This window comes from Bos javanicus, chromosome 22 (genome assembly GCF_032452875.1).
Source record: "Bos javanicus breed banteng chromosome 22, ARS-OSU_banteng_1.0, whole genome shotgun sequence".
Lineage (NCBI taxonomy): Eukaryota > Metazoa > Chordata > Mammalia > Artiodactyla > Bovidae > Bos > Bos javanicus.
The window spans coordinates 49,528,842-49,550,095 of record NC_083889.1 but is presented as its reverse complement, the minus strand read 5'-3'; the positions used below and the strand labels follow the sequence as shown (position 1 = coordinate 49,550,095).

The window sequence follows — 21,254 nt, the reverse complement described above, 5'->3', positions numbered from 1 at the left end:
AAATTCCATTCACTTTATACTTCAGCATAAATTATATATATCTAAATTTAGAAATGGGAGATCTAATTATTGAGGTTTCACTAAAACCAAAGTAGTCTATTTTCAAGGGAACATATCTAGTGTGTGGGCAACAGAATGTACAGTTAATAGAGAGTAGACTTTAAGAATTTGTCATTAATGAGCCTTTTGGTGTTTTCCCTTTTTTTTCTACATTGGGAATTTCTTTTGTTACAAGCTGTTCTTACATGATTTTAGAATAAACATGGATAAGCCAATGTCATGAAGATTTCTAATGTGAGAACTTTAAGAGATAGGTGGTCTAAATAAGAGCTGAAAAAATACTGTAAATGTAATAAACTTTCAAAGACATTTAAGATATACAAACTTTCACTATAGGAATCTTATAAACACTTAGCTTATTTGTGCTTAAACCCCTTCTCCAATCTATAACATAGGCTAAAAGCAGCAAAAGCAATTATTATGAGGTTCAAAGTTTAATTTTAATTATTTTCTGTATATTCACTGCCTTACTTTACTTATTTTTCTCTTTTCTTAGGATCTGAGCAGCAAGGATATGAAGAGAGATTTATATATAGTTGCCCATGTGATACGAATAGGTACGGTCCACTTTATCCAGTCACCTGACTGAGACCAGCCCAACGTGGGATAAGTATCTACTGTTTGACCTCTGTCTTCTCCTGAGCGCTTGCCTTTTAATTCAGATCTAAGGATTAACTCCAGCTTGTATTGTAGCTGTACCTTAAGTTTAGCTGCTAGTAATGGCTGAACTTGATAGAAATGAAAGCATTTTCAGCTCCCTGTTTGTTTTTGGACCCATATTTTTTATTTGAAGTGGTCTTTTTTTTTTTTTTTTTAACGTTTGCTCCATCTAATGTTCTGCCTCTGATCAGCCCTCTACCTCAGGGATCTTATAATGGGTTGCCAACTTAACAGGTAGTGAATAGCCTTTGCTGTGTTTTGTATCCAAAAGTATGTGTCTTTGCTATTTTTTCACAAAATTAGAGTTACCATCATTACTACATGAGATGGATGGTATCTCCCTTCTACCCGATCCAAGATTTTTGCTACCTGTGGTTTGTTTGCCCAGTCTTATTTCAAGTTTATGACATAATTTGGGGGCCAATACCTGACCAACTCTTCCTTCATAGGTTTGAGTTCTGGCATGTCTTGTTTGGCCAACAAAACAGCTCTTTTGCTCTACTGCTTTTTGTTTTGCTGTATTTTGCCTTTTGTTTTGCTGTGTATAATAAAGCATCTGTTGACTTGTGCATTTGCAAGTCTTGCCACTGTAAGCACAGCCTTGGTAAGCAGGACAAGCGAGCTCCCATACGGCTCTTGCTCTTGCAGTGGTTCAGGAGCAGCTTTGGATGGAAGAACAGTATATTGTCCTCCTTATCTGTGAACACATAGCTTTTACCTGGCAGCTACAACACTAAATTGTGTATCCTTAATATACCCAAGAAGTTTAAATCTGTTAGCACTGTGGTTTTTCTAAGAAATTCATGAAATCACTGTTTCATTCTCATATGATTAATAAATGGACTGTTAGTGTTGAGACAGGTAGTAAGGAATGTGGTGCAGGGGAGAAGCACTGGCCAAAGGCCTGTTTGTCATTCCTCTGCATAAATATCCTTGCATCCTTGGATGGCTCCCTTCATCTTTAGTCTTCCAATTTAGAGGATCTCTAAGGTACCTATAGCCCTGGCATCCTTGAATGACAGTTCAGTGATGCCTTACAGGAGCACGGAGTTCCCAGTCTTGACTGGTGTTTTCTGCTGTGCCTCAGGCCGGATGCTCCTGAATGACTCCAAGAAGGGCCCTGCTCACCTGCACTACCGGCGACCATATGGCTGTGCGGTCCTCAGTGTCCTGGATGTCTTGCAGTCACTCACAGAGTTAAAGGAAGAAAAGGATTTTGTTCTTAAGGTTTACACGTGAGTAATGAACACCAGAGATATTGATGATCTGCAGCATAAGACATTCCAGCGTTGCCCCTGAGAGCAGAAGCTCTCAAGCTTTGCTGGACACAAACTCATTCGGATATGTAGGACAGGGAGTTTTTGGAAAATGCAAAGATTTCCATCTAAGGTTTGGGATGGGCCCAGGCAACTGCATTTTTAATAAGCTCCCTAGGTGCTTCTGAAGCAGCTGAACTTGGAACTTTCTATCCTGAAGTAAAGGTCTGATACACTTTTCCTCTTCTCTCCAGGACTAGCCAGCCTTAGTATGTGTTTACAGGAAGCTAATAATCGAATTTCGCCTGTGTTTCAGCTGTCAAAGACTCCTCTGTGTCTAATGCTGTTGTAACTGAGCTGGCTGCTGATGTAAATTGCTTCAGAGAATGATCACGAGTCAGGTTGCCCTGTCCTAGAAGAAAAGCCAGTTTCTCTGAGAAGCTGAGGCTTTACTCTTCATTTTTTGCCACTACCGATCTGTAAGTCACCAGCCAGGCATGGCATTATTTTCAGTGTTCAGCAGCCAAGGGCTCTGCCTTACAGAAGCAGTGCATCTCCTCCTGACTCTTATTAAGCAATATAAAATAAAAACAAAGAGTAGTAGTACAGAATCCAAACATATCTGTCTTTGCTTTAGAGACTTAGGCATGAATCACGGGCTTCCCTGGTGGCGCTAGTGGCAAAAAACCCGCCTGCCAATGCAGGAGACATAAGAGATATGGGTTTGATCCCTGGGTCTACATGATTCCCTTGAGGAGGGCTTGGCAACCCACTCTGGTATTCTTGCCTGGAGAATCCCCTGGACAGAGGAGCCTGGTGGGCTACAGTCCATGGGGTCATGAAAAGCCAGACATGACTGAAGCGACTTAGCACTCATGCAAGCATGAATCATAGTGCTGAAAACATGATCAGTGGTGGGTCTAGTGAGTTTCTTTTCCTCCCAGAATATTAATATTTTTATTAAGTAAATGTAAACGTAGCCAGAGTAGGAAAAAGCATTCTTTTGTAAATTAATTTTTATTGGAGTATAGTTGCTTTACAATATTGTGTTAGTTTCTGCTGTACAGCAAAGTCAATCAGTTATACGTATACATATATCCATTCATTTTTAGATTTCCTTCCCATTTAGGTCACCACAGAGCATTGAGTAGAATTCCCTGTACTATACAATAGGTTTCCATTACTTACCTATTTTTAACACCATAGTGTATATATGTCTATTCCAGTCTCCCAATTCATCCCACTCTCCTTCTCTTCTCAGTATTCATACATTTGTTCTGTACATTTGTGTCTCTATATCTGCTTTGCAAATAAGTTCATCTATACCATTTTTTTAAAATTTTTTAAAAATTAATTTTATTTTATTTTTAAACTTTACATAATTGTATTAGTTTTGCCAAATATCAAAATGAATCCGCCACAGGTATACATGTGTTCCCCATCCTGAACCCTCCTCCCTCCTCCCTCCCCATACCATCCCTCTGGGTTGTCCCAGTGCACCAGCCCCAAGCGTCCAGTATCGTGCATCAAACCTGGACTGGCATTTTTTTAGATTCCACACATAAGCGATATTATACGATATTTGGTTTTTCTCTCCTTGATTTACTTCACTCTGTATGACAGTCTCTAGGTCTGTCTACATGCATGCTCAGTCGCTTCAGTCATGTCCAATTCTTTGCAACCTACCAGGCTCCTCTGTCCCTGAAATTCTCCAGGCAAGAATACTGGAGTGGGTTGCCATGCCCTACTCCAGGGGATCTTCCCCACCCAGGGATCAAATTTGCATCTCCTGCATTGCAGGTGGATTCTTCACCCACTGAGCCATCTGGGAAGCCCCCTAGGTCTGTCTACATCTCTGTAAATGGCACTGTTTCATCCCTTTTATGGCTGAGTAATATTCCATTGTATATATGTGTACCACATCTTCTTTGTCCATCCCTCTATTGATAAGACATTTAGATTGCTTCCATGTCACTATTGTAAATAGTGCAGCAGTGAACATTAGAGTCCATATATCTTTTTGAATTATGATTTTCTCTGTGTATATGCCCAGGAGTGGGATTGCTGGGTCATAGGCAGATCTATTTTTAATTTTTTGAGGAACCTCCATACTCTTCTCCATGGTGGTTGTGCCAATTTACATTCCCACCAACAATGTAAGAGGGTTCCCTTTTCTCCATATTCTCATCAGCATTTATTGTTTGTGGATTTTTTGATGATTGCCATTCTGACCAGTGCGAGGTGATACCTCATTGTAGTTTTTATTTGCATTTCTCTGATAATTAATGCTCTTGCCTGGAAAATCCCATGGACGGAGGAGCCTGGTAGGCTGCAGTCCATGGGGTCACAAAGAGTCGGACACGACTGAGTGACTTCACTTTCACTTTCCACTTTCATGCATTGGACAAGGAAATGGCAACCCACTCCAGTGTTCTTGCCTGGAGAATCCCAGGGACAGGGGAGCCTGGTGGGCTGCCATCTATGGGGTCGCACAGAGTCGGACACAACTGAAGCGACTTAGCAGCAGCAAGAGATAATTAATGATGTTGAGCATCTTTTCATGTGTTTGTTGGCTATATGTACATATTCTTTAGAGAAATGTCTGTTTGGATCTTCCATCCATTTTTTTCATTGGGATGTTTGTTTTTTTAATATTGAGCTGCATGAACTGTTTGTATATTTTGGAGATTAATCTCATTGGTTGCTTCATTTGCAAATATTTTCTCCCATTTTGAGGGTTGTTTTCATTTTATTTATGGTTTCCTTTGCTGTGCATAAGCTTTTGAGTTTAATTAGGTCCCATTTGTTTATTTTTGTTTTTATTTTCATTACTGTAGGAGGTCAGTCAAAAAAGATCTTGCTGCGATTTTATGTCAAAGTGAGTTTTTAAAGCAAGTGTATGTCTGAAATTTTCTTTTAAAAAGCTCCTCTTTTGGTTTTAACCCAATATTTTTTTTTCAAATTAAAGCTAATATTGTCAATCACCAGGTTAATATATCTTCACCGTATTTATGGGAATTTTTCTGTACTATCTATTGTATCTGAATCAGGCATGAAGTGAACTTAATTCACAATTCTGGTTAATATGGGCCTCTGTATAATCAACTACAGTCTATTAATTTGAAAATAAAAGCCCAGATACCCTTATTACCTGTTTGCCTTAAGTTGTGTTTTGTTCAGTGTTGCGTACTTAATGGGATGAGGATCTTCCTCTGAAATAACTTACAGAGGAAATTTTTGTGGGTTTTTTCTTGCTTTCATGCATCAGTCACAGCCTTTCTCCATTTACAAAATCTCTTCATTGATGGGTAGTGGGACCTGGTTCTTGATAAAGTTTCCTCCCTTTGAAAAGGACTAAATTTTAATCCAAAATCATCATCATTATCATCTTACTCCACTCTGTCCAAGGGCAGGGAGTTTATAGATAGCACTCCAGAGTTGCATCTCTTTGCACATATCAGCTGTTCCTTGCTTCTGTGCACATTTTCATTGTTGAAAGGGGCTTGCACAGCACTTCTCTTGAAATCATGCTGTCAAGCTTAATTGGCCTAATTCCTTCAAAAACAAGAGCTTTCAGTACCAACATGTCACTTTCCAAGAAGTGGGATTCTTGTGTAACTTATTCTTAGCTCCTTGCTCTGAGCTGTGCCTATTATATCAGTTCTAAAAAGCCAGTTCTAAAAAGTCGAATACGACTGAACGACTTCACTCGCTATTACTTATTCCCTGGGGCTTCCCAGGTGGCGCTAATAGTAAAGAACCCATCTACCAATGCAGGAGACCTAAGAGAAGTGACTTTGATTCCTGAGTCAGGAAGATCCCCTGAAGGAGTGCATGGCAACCCACTCCAATATTCTTCCCTGGAGAATCCCATGGACAGAGGAGCCTGGCAGGTTTTTTTTTTAAACAGAGAAGATAGTTTTTTAATAAATTTTTGAAGGAGTAATAGAGTTAAAATGTAGGATAGTTTTTCCACTTGACAGTGTTAACAGACTTTCAAAGACAGTCCATGTTTGTGAAATAATCGATTTTGGGCACGGTATGGAATTCCTCTAGGATTAGTGTTTTAAATCCACATCAGCACAGTGAATTCAGCCCTCAGGAGAAGTAATATTTTCCAGTAAGTTTTAAAGGATATATTTGGTAGACTGAATTGGAAGCTTAAAGGTTTTACTGATTCTGATTGTACTTCAGCTTTTGGTAGGACTGAAGTTTGCAAGGATAAAAAAAAAAAAAAACCCTCTTGTATAGTTTTAATTAATGAATTGGCAAAATACATCATTAATTGTTGACATTCTCATCATTTCCTATGTTATTCAGAGCCAACCTCAAGCCCTGTACTTCTTTTGCCATGATCACTGCTCTGGCTTTATAGATGTTTAATATCATGTGTATTAGGAAGGCAACACATCCTTTTAAAAAAATCAGAACAAGAAGCTGAGGCGTAAAAACTAGGTCACTTTTCAATGAACCAGAAACCTTAAAAATCACAAATGAATAACCACTGTGTGAAGTTTATTCTGATATAGACATCGTGTTTCCTCCTGTCCAGAGGGGCAGGAGTTGCAGGGAAACACAAGGCTTTCTGAATCTGGAGCCTAGGACGGGAAAGGAGAGAATGCCAAGGAGCATTGAGATGGGGTGGGGGTTGTCTGTAGATAGTACATTTGATCAACGCAAGACACCTCTGAATATGTGATGACCACTCTCCAACTTCACACTGAAAAAGTTCAAACATTTTTAGGCCAACTTTAATGAAATAGATAAATAACTACTTAGATAAAATATTAAATTTATCACGTTAGTCATATTTTTAAATCATATAAAATGTATATTACACATTATGTGCTCAATCACAGGTGTAGAATTGAGGAGTATTACTATTACTTAGGGCTTCCCTGGTAGCTCAGAGGATAAAGCGTCTGCCTGCAATGCAGGAGGCCTGGGTTCGATCCTTGGGTTGGGAAGATCCCCTGGAGAAGGAAATGGCAACCCACTCCAGTATTCTTGCCTGGAGAATCCCATGGACAGAGAAGCCTGGTGGGCTACAGTCCACGGGGTCGCAAAGAGTCGAATACGACTGAACGACTTCACTCGCTATTACTTATTCCCTGGGGCTTCCCAGGTGGCGCTAATAGTAAAGAACCCATCTACCAATGCAGGAGACCTAAGAGAAGTGACTTTGATTCCTGAGTCAGGAAGATCCCCTGAAGGAGTGCATGGCAACCCACTCCAATATTCTTCCCTGGAGAATCCCATGGACAGAGGAGCCTGGCAGGTTATTGTCCATAGGGTTGCAAAGAATTAGACTGAAGTGACTTAGCACAGCATGCACACTTATTCCCCACTCACATTTGATGAGTTTTTTTTTAAACTTTGTATTTTATATTGGAGTATAGCTGATTAACAATGTTGTGATAGTTTCAGGTGAACAACAAAGCAGCTCAGCTATACATGCACATGTATCCCTTCTTCCCCAAACTCCCCTTATATCCTGGCTGCCACATAACATTGAGCAGAGTTCCCTGTGCTATACAATAGGTCCTTGTTGATTATATATTTAAATATAGCAATGTGTCCATGTCAATACCAAACTCCCTAACTGTCCTTTCCCCCCACCCTTCCCCTAGTAACTGTAAGTTCATTCTCTAAGTCTGTGAGTCTATTTTTATTTCATAAATGAGTTCATTTCTTTTTAGATTCTGCATATAAGTGATATCATAATGATATTTCTCTTTCTCTGACTTATTTCAATGAGTATGATAATCTCTGGATGGATTCATATTGCTGCAAATGACAGTATTTTATTCTTTTTGATGGCTTAGTAATATTCCATTGTGTGAGTGTATGTGTGTGTGTCTGTTTGTGTGTGTGAACACCATATATGTACCACGTCTTCTTTATCCATTCATCTGTTGATGGACATGTGGGTTGCTTCCATGTCTTGGCTATTGTTAAGAGTGCTGCTGTGAACATTGGGCTGCATGTATCTTTTCGAGTTAGAGCTCTCCCAAGGCATATGCCCAGGTGTGGGATTGCAGGATCATATGGAAGCTGTATTTTTGTTTCTTAAGGAACCCCCATACTGTTTTCCATAATGGCTGTACCAATTTACACTCCCACCAACAGTGTAGGAAGATTCTCTTTTCTCTTCACCCTCTCCAACATTTGTTGTTTGCAGTTTTTGATGATGGCAGTTCTGTCTGGTGTGAGGTGATACCTCCTTGTAATTTTGATTTGCATGTCTTTAATAATTAGTGACATTGAGCATCTTTTCATGTGCCTGTTGGCCATCCGTAAAATCCCTGGACATGTAGTGGTGAAGTGCTACGTCATTGCCTGTGCTGGTTATCTTCTCTGTGGGGAAGGTGTGCCACAGAGGCACACAGACCTCTTTTAGATTACAGTCCCTTGTGTGTTTTATGATTGAGGACAAACCATAAACATCAGTAATCATGCTCTAAATATTAATTTGATTGGATACAACATAATCATGCTTCATTATAATCATAATTCATTTGGTTAATAAATGCTTACATTTTTTTTTCCCTTAGAGAATATCCTAGTGATTGGTTAAAATATGCTGATGACACTGAGTTTCAGATGATTTGAGTAGTTCCCTTGGCATTCTAGAAAGGAAGAGAGTCAAAAGGCCAGTTAAGAAGTGACTACACTGGTCTGAAAGAGAGATGATAATGGCTGAACCAGGGCCATGAAGAAGAGAGGTCATTTGTGACAGATTTTAAGAAAGCTTCATGAGCTAGTGGGTTCTACTCAGAAGCAATCTCTCAGAGCAGACAGGTGGATAGGAAACGTCAAGCTGTCTTGTGGCCATGCAGGTCAAGAGCTTAGCAGGGTGTCTGGGCTGGAGACACTATGGTGGATCTTGGCAGCTTTTGGTGGTGGTTGAAACCATGGGAGCAGTTGAGATAGCCCAGAAAGCTTATATGGTAGGAGGGAAATGGGCTTCAAATGTAGAGCTCTGAAGGCCACTGATAGTTAAGGGGTGTACAAAGGGAGAAGAATATGAGGGGCAAGCCATCGAGTGTCTGGCATCTGAATTGTGTGTATTGGTTGGAAAGGTAGATGTCAGTGAAGTAATACACATTGTCACTATTGATGTGGTTGGAAAAGCACCGGTTTCAGTATACTGCCAAAGAGCCGGTGAGTATTTTATTGGAGAAGCACTGAAATTATACCACCCATTGAGAGAGGAAGTTAATTTACAAGACTCTTTTTGGTTTTGTTTATTTATAGGAATTCTTTTGTGTGTGTGTGTGTATTTTATACCTGTATATTTGAGATGTATAATGTGTTACTTTGATGTATTTATATTTTGTAATATGTCAGTGAAGCAATATTTATCATGTTTCATTATTATAGTACAATATTATTATCTATATTCATTATAGTGTGCATTAGTCAGGACTCTTACTTTGAAGTGAGGTGGGGGAGTACACTATTTATGACAAACTGTAGTCAGATTTCTGTTAAAGAAAGGACTACTGATCTTGTAAACCTAGAAAGTGACAGGAGTCTGACTGCAAGACTAGTCTGAGTTCTCACCAGCTGGGCACTTCTCTGGTGTGGTGACTGGTTGGAAGAGATGCGATCGTGTACATGTCAGACAGGGAGGGCGAGGTGTGCTGCTGCCAGCACCTCTCACTTCTGACTTCCAACTGAGTTGTTAATCTCAAGTGATCATTTTAAAGAACACTGTCTCCCTTCCTCTCCTTGGAAGGAATTCTGTGAGCAGAAGTTATCCTCACAGCTCTGGACTGTGAGAACCTTGTCTCTCACACTTCTTTGCAACATCTCTGAGCAAGTGATGCATGTTTATACTGACTGAGAAGTCAGAAGAGCTACTGATTAGAAAAAAATTAGTCTAGTGACCAACCTCCTTTATCTCTGGTCTCTATACAAAGCCTTTTATATAGAAACCAGTTGTGCTTCATTCACACCACTGGATGGCACATGATAGAATTCTTGCTGGAGTTTCCGCCTGGAAGTGGCTGTGCCGGACCACACACTTCTAAGTAACCATGGAAAGATCTTGTGGGTTTTCCTTTGTGCATGAGCTCTGTTTTCTGGGGTCAGTGGTCCTCCCTATCCAACAGGAGAAAGGAGGGGCTGAGGCTATGAAGACTCCCAGTGTCTCATGGAATTTTCAAGGATGGCCCTAATCTCATTTCAGTTGTTTCATCAACGTGTCTACTTTGAGATGAGGAATCCCTTCCTAGTCTCTGTTCTTAAGCTGTACCAAATGGTTGTGTGACTGCAGCTTTCTTGAAAATGTTCTTTAGAGGGGAAGACTCTAAAAATGTCAGAAATTAGCAGAGGTGCAGGTCTGTTCCTCCATTCTGTCTTTTCTTCCACTCCTGAAATTCCTCTTACATATTTAGGCATCCAGACTTCTCTCTAAGGCCTCCTTCCCCTTGACTACAGAAGATTTCACAGCGAACCAAGCCCACTACTCTCTTAAACTTTTCTTCTTAGCCTGATCTGGCTAAAATAAAATCACAGGCAAATATGCACATTGCCCTGAGGTTAGCAGGATTTTTCTCTGAGGCCATTATAGTGACAGTTGAATGACAGTATAAAGCCAATGCAAGACATGATAGTTTCTAAACAGCAGTACTTGTTGAGAGGAACTGTTTTTTTCCTCTGTCGGGAACTTTCCTCTAGTGCCTAGTTGCAAGTATGTGTAAGGAACTAACAAAAAAATCGTCACGCGGGAAAGTGCTACTTCAGACAAAAGGATATTTTGCCACTTAGAGATATTTGCAGAGATTCATTTTAGAGTTTCTACTCTTCCCCCAAATGTGAATCTTGTTGTGCCTTCCAAGAAAACAAACCTTGTCTAATTTAGTAAAATTTAAGTTCATTTCTTTAGGAAAGTGTTGTTGCACATTGAACATCAGACCAGATGTTTAAAACTCTTGACTGTCATGATGCCTGTGCTTCTGTTACAGGTGCAACAACGAGAGTGAGTGGTCCCAGATCCACGAGAATATCATCCGCAAGTCCAGCGCCAAGTACTCTGCCCCCAGTGCCAGTCATGGTAAGGTGCTTCTCTGGCTAGAAGACTTTGTGTTGCATCTGCAGTTGCTTATCATACACACCTTAGTTTATTTGTGCTGATCAGTTACCAGATATAAAGTTGTTTCCTACAGACATTTATTCTCCTTTTCAGGCAGTTTCTATTTCCTTGTGTGATGATTTGAAACCTTCTCTAGTTATTAATACTTCTTTTAAAAAATTTTTTATTGGAGTATAGTTGATTTACCGGAGAAGGCAATGGCAACCCACTCCAGTACTCTTGCCTGGAAACTCCCATGGACGGAGGAGCCTGGTAGGCAGCAGTCCATAGGGTCGCGAAGAGTCAGACACGACCGAGGGGCTTCACTTTCACTTTTCACTTTCATGCATTGGAGAAGGAAATGGCAACCCATTCCAGCATTCTTGCCTGGAGAATCCCAGGGACAAAGGAGCCTGGTAGGCTGCCCTCTATGGGGTCGCACAGAGTCAGACAGTGAAGCGACTTAGCAGCAGCAGCAGCAGTTGACTTACAATGTTGTGTTAGTTTTAGGTGTACAGCAAAGTGAATCAGTTGTACATATGCATATATGCATGCTTTTAAAAGTCCTTTTCCCATACAGGTCATTACGGAGTACTGAGTAGAGCTCCTTGTGCTATACAGAAGGTCCTTATTGGTTTTCTGTTTTATACATAGTCATGTGTCAATCCCAGTCTTCCCTTTCCCTCCTAGAATCCGTAAGTTTGTTTTCTACATCTGTGACTCTATTTCTGTTTTGTTCATTTGTATCATTTTTTTAGTCTCTACATATAAGTAGTATTATATAATATTTGTCTTTCTCTGTCTGACTTACTTCACTTAGTATGGTAATCCTAGGTTTATTCATGTTGCTGTAAATGGCATCATTTTATTCTTCTTTTGACTGAGTATTGTTCCATTATACATATGTACTAAACTTTTTTATCCATTCCTCTGTCGATGGATGTTGAAATTGCTTACATGTCTTGGCTATTGTAAACTGTGCTGCAGTGAACATTTAGGTGTGTGTATACTTTCAGATTATGTTTTTCTCCGAATATATGCCCAGGAGTGGGATTGCCAGACCATATGATTGTCCTGTTTTTAAGTTTTTTAAGGAACCTCCATATTGTTCTCCACAATGGCGGTACCAGTTTACATTCCCATCAACAGTACAGGAGGGTTTTATTTTTTCCACACCTTCTCCAGAATTTGTAGACTTTTTGATGATGGCCATTCTGATTGGTGTGAGTGATAAATACCTTGTTGTAGTTTTGATTTGCATTTATCTGATAATCAGTGATGTTGAGCATCTTTTCATGTGTTTTTTGGCCATTACTTCTGACCGCAGTGTATTTTCTGCTCTTTCTGTGGTGAATTCCTTGTGCTTTGATACGTAACTTGAGTTACAGTTTGAATCCAGAGTGAACAGAAGTGTTGCAGGGTTTGTCACATTGTGAAGTCTGTGTTTTCCTGAACAGAGACTGCATACCCAGCACCCCACCCCACAAAAGACACATATTAATTTCACTTTTCAGTGTTGGCATCACCGAGAAAGCCTGACACTAATGAGAATCAATGATTAGTCTGCCATTATCAGTCATTTGGAAACTAAAATAGAAAATCTTTATTTCAAAGCAGCTTTCATCTTAGTTCAACTGCTCCTTTTTTTCCTGCTTTTATTTTAAAACTGTGTTTAATATGTATCTAAATCTTGGTGTAATTGTACATGTTAGCATTAATTCTAAACTGAATATGAAATGTTTGATTAAATTAGAAGCACTGTTTAAAAATCTATAAGACCTCCTGAATAGATATTTTTCCAAAGAAGACATACAGATGGCCAACAGACACATGAAAAGATGCTCAATATCATTAATCATCAGAGAAATGCAGATTAAAACCACAAGGATATATCACCTCAAACCTGTCAAAATGGCTGTCATCAAAAAGGACACAAATAACAAATGTTAGCAAGGCTGTGGAGAAAATGGAACCCTCATATCCTGTTGGTGTGAATGTAGATTGGTGTAGCCACTGTGGAAAACAGTATGGAGGATTCTCAAAAAACTAAAAACAGAACTACCATATGACCCCACAGTTTCACTGCTGGGTATGTATCTGAAAAAGATTTAAATGCTATTTTGAAAAGATGCTTGCACCCCAGTGTTCATAGAAGCATTATTTATAATTACCGAAGTATGAAAGCAACCTGTGTCCATCAGCAGATGAATGGATAAAGAAGATGTAGTGTATATGTACAATAGAATAGTACTCAACCTTAAAAAAGAATGGAATTTTTCCATTTGCAGCTACATAGGTGGAATTGAAGGGTATTATGCTAAGTGACAAGTTAGAGAAAGACAAAATACTTACATGTGGAATCTAAAATGTAAGACAAACTAGTAAATATAACAAAAAAGAAACAGACTCAGATATAGAGAACAAGGTCTTGCTTTCCAGTGGGGAGAGGGACATGGGGAGGGGTAAGGGACTAAGAGGTACAAACCACTATGTATAAAGTAAACACACTACAACAATATAACAGCAGAGAATATAGCCAACATTTTATAATAACTACAAAAAGAACATACCCTTGAAAGTTGAGAATCACTCTGTTATACACCTGATACTTACATAATATTATACATCTGCTGCTGCTGCTGAGTCGCTTCAGTCATGTCCGACCCTGTGCAACCCCATAGACGACAGCCCACCAGGCTCCCCCATCCCTGGAATTCTCTAGGCAAAAACACTGGAGTGGGTTGCCATTTCCTTCTCCAATACATGAAAGTGAAAAGTCAAAGTGAAGTCACTCAGTCGTGTCCAACTCTTAGCGACCCCATGGACTGCAGCCCAGCAGGCTCCTCCATCCATGGGATTTTCCAGGCAAGAGTACTGGAGTGGGGTGCCATTGTACCTCAATTAACATATAAATAAAAACCTGTGAACTTGTAATATACTCTTGAAGATAACTATCAAATTTACATAGAACCATGTTTCCCCAGATAATTTTTACCTTGAAACTATTTCATAACCTCTTTTATATAACTTTCTTTGTTTTAATGTTATAAACCTGTTGTAAATAAAAAAGTTGTCCTTGAAAGTGAAAGTCAATCAGTCATGTCCGACTCTTTGTGACCCCATGGACTGTGTCCATGGAATTCTCTAAATCAGAATACTGAAGTGGGTAGCCTTTCCCTTCTCCAGGGGATCTTTCCAACCCAAGGATTGAATCCAGGTCTCCCACATTGTGGGCAGATTCTTTACCAGCTGAGCCACAAGGGAAGCCCAAGAATACTGGAGTGGGTAGCCTATCCCTTCTGCAGAGGATCTTCCTGACCCAGGAATCGAACCAGGGTGTCCTGCATTACAGGCAGATTCTTTATCAACTGAGCTATCAGGGAATCCCCCAAGTTGCTCTAAATGACAGTGTAAAGCCACTGCAAGGCATGGCAGTTCTTAGAGTTGTTGAGAAGAACCTCTATCAAGATCAGCATATTTTCAGCTAGAAGGGTCCTCAGAGCAGTTCCAACCCAGAGGCTATAAAGTTTGAGATGCTCAGCTGGGAGTACTTGAATTCTCTAAAACTCTGTAGCATGGGGTTCCTCAGGGCCTCTCTCACTGGTTTTAAGAGCCCATTTTTCCTCATATGTGCCTGGATGCCAAGGAGCTACATACACGCAGTGTGCTGGAAGGTGAAGGGAGTTCATATCCCTCACCTAAAGCCGGACTAAAGCAAGAACCTTACTTTTTAACAAAACAAGTTGCAATTTGGAAGACTGTTCATGCCCATATTTATAATGTTTTTTGCTGTATTTATGTATTTTATTTATAAAAAGCTACCCTTGGCTACAAGTTCTGAAGCTATGGTGTGTTTAAAACATGGAACACATTTTAAAAGAGGGATAGTGGTAATAATACATTAAAAGAAACAACCAAAAAGCAGTTTCCGCCATCACCTAACAAGGTTAGAATGCTGAATTTTGTCTTACTTCCCAGAATAACCAAAGTTTCCATGCCATTGTCAGTGTCTTACGATTTTTGTCCATGACTCACAGACACTGGCCACTTAAACAGTGTTAGAAGAGCACCCTCCCTCTGTGCTGGGAGCACCATAGACTTCAGAGAGCCTCAATTAGGATGGCCCTACTGAGGGCAGGTCTTCATGCGCTTGTGGGAAACCCAGGAGAATAGGCTGCTTTTCTTTGGAGTGTGTGTCTGACTGCTTCTTGGCCAGGCTTAACTTGGAAGCTGTTTGGAAATCATGTTTCAACTCCCTCATTGAGTAAATGAAGAAACTGAAGCTCGATCAGATACTTTAGTGGCTAAACCAGGGAGCCCAGGTTTCGGGATGCTGGGGAACAGAGAGGAGGGCAACTTAATCTCCCAGACCACAGTCTGAGTTTTAATAGAATAGTCCTCTGGGTTTTTGAGATGGTTTTGACTTAGATTCTTTTTTTTTTTTTTTAATTTAAAATTTTTATTTTTAACATGTATTAATGTGAAGCATCATCTCAGGTCCAGGTGCCATGTGGAAAGTGATTGATGTTTCAGGGATGGGAGAAGGGTGAATACTGGGAGACATCCAAATTATAAACATTTGAAAAATCCTGGAAGAATACACATTTTCTCTAAGAATAGACCTACACAAAGAATCTAATTTTAATTTGTTTGTTTTTTTGTTGCTGCGTATATTCAAAGCAGTTTTCAAATAAACATAATTAATCTTTGACCCTATCAAATTAACTATCCACTTAGCTTATCTATTGGAGAAGGCAATGGCACCCCACTCCAGTACTCTTGCCTGGAAAATCCCATGGACGGAGGAGCCTGGAAGGCTGCAGTCCATGGGGTTGCTGAGGGTCAGACATGACTGAGCGACTTCCCTTTAACTTTTCACTTTCATGCATTGGAGAAGGAAATGACAAGCTACTCCAGTGTTCTTGCCTGGAGAATCCCATGGACAGAGGAGCCTGGAAGGCTGCAATTCATGGGGTCGCTGAGGGTCGGACACGACTGAGCCACTTCACTTTTCACTTTTCACTTTCATGCATTGGAGAAGGAAATGGCAAGCCACTCCAGTGTTCTTGCCTGGAGAATCCCAGGGATGGGGGAGCCTGGTGGGCTGCTGTCTATAGGGTCACACAAAGTCGGACACCACTGAAGTGACTTAGCAGCAGCAGCTTATCTATATTTTTGTTTACTAAAAATATAAACAACATATTTTAATGTATGTAGTTCAATACCATTTACAGTCTAAGCATGTACTACTTCAATATAAAAAGAATTTTTTAAAAATTTATAAAATGTTAAATGAAATATTTTACTTTAGAAAATATTAGAAAGTGAACTTTAGAAGGGAATAAAATTAAGGTTTTTTATAAAATTCACCTTTAATCTCAGAAGTTAGTATATATATCTTGATACACAGACTTGAAAACAGTATCTAAGCTTTGTAGTATGCAACCTAATAAAGTGAGACAACTTAACTGATAAATATTACTGATGATATCAAGTAAATCATTGGGTAGCATATTCAGAACAAAAATTTAAAGCCATCATTTTAACATCAATTTTGGGGGTCTCAAATATGGTTATAGGCTCACTGAGAAAAGTTACTTTTACGATACTGTTTTTCTATTAGCTTTCTAGAATATCTCTTCAGAATATTTTATACTTTCTGCCTCAAAACTTTTCTCAAGAAAAATGCTGAATTTTGCACATTTTTCTCTGGGGGGAAAAAAAACTCTTTATGTGTTTTCTAGGGTAGAAGTGTGATTCTGAGTTTAAAAAAAAAATGCTTTTGTTTTTGTAGGTCTTATCATTTCTCTGCAGCTTCTTCGTGGAGACATGGAACAGATTAGGAGAGAAAATCCCATGATATTTAATAGGGGATTGGCAATTACAAGAAAATTGGGATTTCCTGATGTCATCATGCCAGGTAGGCAGAACCTCTTGGGGCTGGGGTGGGAGAAGGGTTAGAAGAACGGAGTGTGGTGCTCCCCTTGTGAGCAGGTGGCACACCACACTGTGGAGGAGCCCCGCAGCCATTGACAGCCTCTGCAGCCAGAGTCAGGTTGCTGACTGCAGTCTGCAGCCAATGGCTCCTTTGGCTCTTGTTGGCATTTGTTCTTTTCCAGAAGCCCCCACATACCTTCACCAGGGCAACACAGCACAATCTGGCACTTGAACCTTTTTGTCTCTTCTGGAGACTGGATGTTAGGAATCAACACAGAGCTCCTCACAGGGATGCCTTTTTTAGACTCTTCTCTTCAGTTACATATCTTAGAAGAGAATCCCCTCGTAAGAACATCCTCTTTAAGGAAAATAATGCCTGTATTATTGTGAATAATAATACTCAGTGAATCCCAGTTCATGTAGGAGTAGCAGATTTATTTGTATCAGAAAAATAAAACTCAGTGAATCCCAGTTCATGTAGGAGTAGCAGATTTATTTGTATCAGAAAAATGAATCATAACAATGAAAACACTATACCATATCAGGAAAATGGATTGGCAGATGGTATAGGTTAGGCAGTGTGAATAGTACTACCGGGCCAGTTTCTCAGAAAGTGTCCTAACCACTTTCACCTAATGCCCGATGGAGAGCCAGGGCAGAAAGTGGGAACGCATTGGCTCTCAAGTGTGGTTCCAGCAGGTTAATCTAAAGCTCATGCTTCCTAGTGAGGCAGATGTGGGTCAAGCTAGAGCAGTGGATACAAACAGGCCATCAGAACCAGGGGGCTGTGGGGAATGAGGGGAGGATAGAGGCATGGCTCTGATGGATGGGAGGCAGTCTGGAACCAGAGAAAACGGGAACAACGAGAAGGAAGGAAGAACAAGGAAATGGCTCCTTGTCTGGATGAATTACAGGAGGCATGACCCTACCTTTTCCATTTAGTTTCATTCAGTGTTCTGCTAAAATTAAAAGCGTATTTGCTTTTGTTTAAAAGAGCCAAGCCAGGCTAGACTAAACTGTTAGTGACCACTCTAAATAATCACCTCTTTGGAATTCTCCATAGTGCTGAAAACTCCTCTTATTGGAAATATATGCCAGCATATACCCAGGGAAGAGTATAGCCTGAGCATACAGAAGGCCTTGTGATGGATTCCAGCTGTCCTTCTGCTCCCCATATTATGCCCAGACTTGTTTTCTGTCACTTTTATTCTCTCTCCATAGACACTGTGACTGCAGAGCAAGCTGCTGTGAACAGCCTTTGTCTCTTGCTCATGCATACAAGAGGATCTTTTGAATGACAGTCCTAGGGTGAAGTCCTCCACAGGACATGTCTCCCATCCTGTCCTGACAGTTTCTCAGCCTTCTGTAACCCTAGTGATCAGGAGAAGAGCCCAGACATCATCCCTAGCTTCTTGGCAACATGTCACTGAAGAAATAATTGGTGATTACCAAAACTGATCCGATGATCATTTTTAAATGAGCTTATCCAGGCTCATGATATGGAGTCATATATTCTGAAAGATATGCTTGAAGTCTTTTCTCTCTTTTAAGAACTAGTTTGTCTAAGATTTGGACATTGCCTTCCTCTTAACCCTCACACAGTCATAGAAGCAAAACAAAGTGAGCAGAGACTAGAAAGAAACAAGCTTCAGTCAAAAATCTTTAAGCAGACTAAATTCAAGAGTTACAGCATCCATACCTCTCCTGTGGAAAGAGATCTTTTTGTGAGCACTCTGAATCTCTGTGTCACTGGCACACAGGTTGATAAAGGGCTTCTGAGAAAGTTGGACATGACCTTGGAAGTAAGCAGTATCAGTATCATTGGTGAGGCAAGCAGAGTGTCAGGAGCATTTCCTCCATTGGGCAGCTGAGGCATCACTGTCTGATTTGCCCCACAAGACAGAGACACTGGCAGTCCTAGGGTGTCCAGACTGGGGCTGTGAATGTGCTCTTTGCTGAGTTGTCTGCTCTTGAAGGATCGAGTGCTGGAGCTGAAAGTGAGGTTGATTCACAGGCAGGAAGCAGTCCTCTATGTGTCTCTCCTCTCTTTTACCTTACCTCCTCTCGAGGAAAGACTTTTTTTGCACAGATTGTGTGCTAACAACTGACAGTACCTTTAATGCCCCCACAAGATACCATGAGAGTGGGTTTGCCCTCCTTGGGTGAGACGATAGGGCTGGCCCTGAAGGTTCTGCTAGAGCAGCAAGAAAAGTGTGCAGCAGTGTTTCCAGTTGTGGCCCTCCTGTCCTGGGAAACCACGTCTGTGACAGGAAGTCCCTTTGTGAGGTCACCCTCCACCTGCAGCTGGTCCACTCTTCACCCGTGGGAATATTGGATCTGGGCTGCAATGGTCCCTCGGCCCTCATGGTGCTGGTATGACTGAGTTACAAGAAATTGCAGCTTCTTGACACATGGTCATAAGAGAAATGAACAATGAAATGAACTATGTTAATAACTGTGAGCGTTTCAGCGCTGAAGTCTGAGAAATTAGAATACATGGAAAAATTAGAATGGTTCATATACTATGGCTCTTATTTTGAAACTACCAGCATTTGGGAGAAACTACTAGATACTCATTTGGAGAGGTCCTTTATGTCAGATGGCCCAGACAGGTCCTTGTCAAAGCATATTGACAGAGCTTGTAGGTCTGAGTTACAGCATTTAGACGAGTTCTAACCACACCAGTATCTGACACAGGATTTCAGAAAATGGCTTTCCAGTGGTCTCCTGTTGCTTTCCACGAGTGTGTAAGATACACCATGTGACTGCTGTGAACAGGAGATGTCCTACTCTTTGCCACAGCCAAGGCCCTGACTGCATAGGCATCCAGCTGTGTTCATGACTCATGGTAGTGAGCACGAGGCAAGACCACCATTGCTCGTGGTGTTCTGGGAGTCGCAGAGAAGGCACATAAACCCAGGAAACTCCATCCAAGATTACAGAAGAATAAACCGATATGGGAACTTAAGCCTGATTTTGAAACTGAGCACCTAATAGCCTTTTGTTGGTTTATCACCATATTTCTATGGGTAGTTCCTCCTTCCCTCCCAACTCATTTTAGTTCATTACAGAAACTAATAACTCTACAACACACTTTTACTCCTTGAGATTTTTTTCAAGAAAATGGAGAGGAAATACTGGAGCAGGGCAGACGTTTCAGGTGAATGAGCTTTCTGTGACTCACTTGTCAGCATTAGCCCAATTAGAACTTTCAAGAAAACTGTCAGCCAAAAGACTGTAAACTGAAAGGGAATGATTTAAAACCTCTTGCTCAAGAGTGGTCTGTACCCTCCTCCAAACCTCGTCTAAGCCAGCAGGGGGTGCCACCAGCTTCTGTGCAGTTTTCCAAGTGTCAGCTTTCCAGGAGAGTCTATTCCCTGGAGTCAGTAGGAATGCAGAGCTGTCATAGCTCTGTGGGAAAGAAACCTTTTAACTTGTTTTCTAAGCCTTGAATTTGTAAGGTTATCATTTACCGTGGGCGTTGTGGGTCAAGTTTCATATTAGTTAAATGAGCTTCTCTTTTGTCAGAAGAAATCTGCCCTGTGATTTTAATATATTCTAGCTGATGGCTAAGTTTTTTTTTTTTCCCTAAACCAGTATTGCTCTAACTTTAGTATGTATCAGAATCACCTGCAGGGCTTGTGAAAAACACATTGCTAAACCCACCTCAAGAGTTTCTGATACAGGAGGATTGGGGTGGGACCTGAGCATTGTATTCCTCACAGGCTATCAGGTGATGGTTTAGGGCCCCCTTTGAGAACTGTGTCCTAAAGAGTACTCTGCTTTAGGGATGTTTTGCCCCTCTATGAATCAGACCTGGTACAAGCTCCTCTCTGGGTTGCCCTGACCTTGCCCTTTAGAAGGCAGCTATGCTGGCATGGCAGCCCTCAAGGGGGCCCCCTGACTCCTGCCCTTGTGCTCAGAAATACACTCTGTCCTTTGCTTTGATCCCTGATATAAAGTGCATGCTTCATCACCAACCTGCAAGTGATGTTTTTTTCTCTTTTCCTGTTTGTCTTAATTGTTCTTGTTTCTCTCTGTGCTGTCCCCTCATTCTCGCCCCTTTCTTTCTGGTGCAGAGATGAAGATAGTTGGGTGTAAGTTCCTGCTTTTGTGTGTCCTGTCTGCTTTTGCCTGCTTTGTTTCCATCTTCATTTGTTTCATGGAATGTTGCAATACTGGGGTGGGGTGTCATTTACATTATTAATCCTTCATCAGCCTCACCTTTTGGGATAACTGACACAATGTTAGAGAAGCTACCA

The 21,254-nt window shown here is 40.7% G+C and overlaps 1 protein-coding gene across 13 annotated transcripts in view; it reads left to right on the top strand.

Moving 5' to 3' along the window:
* Positions 1-21,254, top strand: part of DOCK3 (dedicator of cytokinesis 3) — a 304,579-nt gene that overhangs the window by 193,332 nt on the left and 89,993 nt on the right. For 10 of the 13 annotated variants that reach the window (XM_061397478.1, XM_061397475.1, XM_061397472.1 and 7 more), the window contains 5 exons: positions 557-617; positions 1,808-1,955; positions 10,949-11,037; positions 16,850-16,975; positions 21,072-21,089. In XM_061397478.1, the coding sequence (XP_061253462.1) occupies positions 557-617; positions 1,808-1,955; positions 10,949-11,037; positions 16,850-16,975; positions 21,072-21,089 (442 nt within the window). The remainder of the gene's footprint in view (positions 1-556; positions 618-1,807; positions 1,956-10,948; positions 11,038-16,849; positions 16,976-21,071; positions 21,090-21,254) is intronic. The other 3 variants (XM_061397473.1, XM_061397477.1, XM_061397469.1) reach the window with 1 other exon arrangement.